The sequence below is a fragment of the Austrofundulus limnaeus genome, unplaced genomic scaffold (genome assembly GCF_001266775.1).
Source record: "Austrofundulus limnaeus strain Quisiro unplaced genomic scaffold, Austrofundulus_limnaeus-1.0 Scaffold241, whole genome shotgun sequence".
Lineage (NCBI taxonomy): Eukaryota > Metazoa > Chordata > Actinopteri > Cyprinodontiformes > Rivulidae > Austrofundulus > Austrofundulus limnaeus.
Window position 1 is genome coordinate 609,675 of NW_013952643.1, and position 2,391 is coordinate 612,065.

Below are 2,391 nucleotides of genomic sequence, written 5' to 3' on the forward strand. Positions count from 1 at the left end.
CATCCTACAGTATTTTTACAGTCTTTATTTTATAGTTAAAATATATGTTTATTAAATAAAGTCTAATGTTACAACTAATCGGGGATCCCTTTAGGCTGCATCACACAGCAAGATTTTAAAATGATGGTCCAGGCCATCTCTATTGTTACTGAATGATGCACAAGAGGAAAACCATAAGGAACTTAACTCGTTATCTCAAGAAAATGGTCCCTATTATATTGTGATAACAAAATATGTTGTCATCAGAAAAAACCATGGAAAACAATTATATGTGGAAAGTGGCCGCTCTCTGCTTCTGTGCAATCATTACAATGTGACAAGAAAGCGCTTTGAGTGTCCTGGATGGATAGAAAGGCGCTATATAAGTACAGTCCATTTACCATTTACCATTTATGAACATTACTGTACTGAAAGTGAACAGTTTTATCTTGACATTTCTCAGAATATTCTTGAACATGAAATATGATGCATTAATTGGTCCATGCCTGGTTTTTTTTTAACGATGTCATCCAGGATCAGCTTTGCATCACAGCAAAGTGTTGTAAATCATCTCTRAGACTGACACTTAAGTATTAATTTTACATTTTGCTTAAAGTGACACTGAGATGCTTGATAACTGACTTTTAGTCTCAGCTTTAAGCTAAGATTTTTTTTACACTTAAGTCCATTCTTAACAACATTCTTCAAGTTTGATAAATACAGAGCCTGACTTTCATCAGTGTTTGCACCTGTAGAAAAGCAGGGGTTTGGACAGTTTGTTGCTTTGAAGCAGACAGCTTTGTGTTAACACAATTTCAAGACAGAAAGACATCAGCAGGTTGAAGGTCATGACCGGACAAAAAGAAAACTGTTCAGGTTGCAGGAGAAAAGCCTTCCTCATCTCTTTCATCTGAATAAACAACATTTGAAAATATACCCTTTGAACAGATGAGATCAAGTAGAGATTGATTACCCTTACGTACAGCAGCACACTCGATAAAAACAAACAGCATATCAGAACAAACACATCATAACCAGCTGTCAAGACATCGGATCAAGGCTCCTTGCAGTAACTGAGTCAATCAAAGGATTCTAGAGTCAGATGTGAGGTCATTTGTCCAACAGCTTGAAGCTTGAACTGAGAAGAATGATCCCAAACAGCAGCTAATTTACAATAGAATAACAATAAATAAATAAATAAATAAATAAATAAATAAATAAATAAATAAATAAATAAATAAATAAATAAATAACTACAGCGAGCTAAAGTACAGCTCTCAATTGTTAAAAAAATGTGGTGGGACCTTCRAAAAGCTGAGCAGAAACCTCAATAAACACCAGAGARCAGAGTGGGCCACAATTCATCCACATCCATGTGAGCAACTTATAAAGTCTAATAGAAAACTATCCATCCATCCATTTTCTGTACACGCTTATTCCTTTTCAGGGCTGTGTGGGTCACTGGTGCCCATAWCCAGCAGTCACAGTGCRAGGGGYGGGGTACACCCTGGACAGGTCGCAAGTCCATCACAGGGACACACATWGAGACAAATGAGACAAACAACCATTCAATGWCTCACTCACACCTAGGGACARTTWACCTAACWGTCATGYTTTTGGTCTGTGGGAGGAAGCCGGAGTACCCGGAGAGAACCCACGCATGYACGGAGAGAACATGCAAGCTCTACCCAGAAAGGTCCCCGGGCTGGGATTTGATCCGGCGRCCTTCTTGCTGAGAGGCATCAGCTCYACCAACTGAGCCACCGTGCCGCCACAATAGAAAACTACTGAAAGTTATTGCTGTTAAAGAAGATTCCACACGTTATTGGATCAATAATCTCATAGTTGAATCTGTTGTGAGTTTTTGTAGAAATGAAGTTAGAAGAACAGATCGTTTTGAAATTTTGCTTTGCTGTGTTAAAGCACAAAGCTGAAATATTCAAAATAGAACTTTTTAAAAGATACGTCAAAGTTTTTCATCTCAAATGCATCAACGCTCACCTTGCATGATGGCCACCAGTCCAGTGCTGATCCCCGAAACCACATCACCCAGCAGCCACTCTCTGACTCTGTAAGTCCTCATCCAGCCGATGATGGGTAAAAAAGAGAGCGCTGCATTTTTGGCCCGTTTTGCATCACAGCTGTTTTAATCATACAAAACAAATGTGTTTTTTCTATGCTATTAAATCACTCAAAATTTGATTCCTGTTTCTGAAGAAATCAAAGTGAGCACATGTTTCCAAAGACCAACATCCAGGTTTTTAAGAAGCCATTGGTCACTTACGTCAGATATTCCTTAACGTTGTTTGCAAAGGTTTTGTGTTTTCTGTGGATTTTCTCATGTTCTTCAGCAAAGCTGTCCTCAGAGTAAACAGGTCTGGCCAACACATACTGTTTTCTTGAAGTCRCCAT

The 2,391-nt window shown here is 38.6% G+C and overlaps 1 protein-coding gene across 1 annotated transcript in view; it reads right to left on the bottom strand.

Moving 5' to 3' along the window:
• The window catches only part of slc26a3.1 (solute carrier family 26 member 3), an 18,835-nt gene extending 16,444 nt beyond the window's left edge, over window positions 1–2,391 (bottom strand). The window contains exons 1-2 of the mRNA XM_014020137.1: window positions 2,264–2,391; window positions 1,981–2,120 (exon numbers count right to left, since the gene is read on the bottom strand). Coding sequence (XP_013875591.1) covers window positions 1,981–2,120; window positions 2,264–2,391 — 268 coding nt within the window. The remainder of the gene's footprint in view (window positions 1–1,980; window positions 2,121–2,263) is intronic.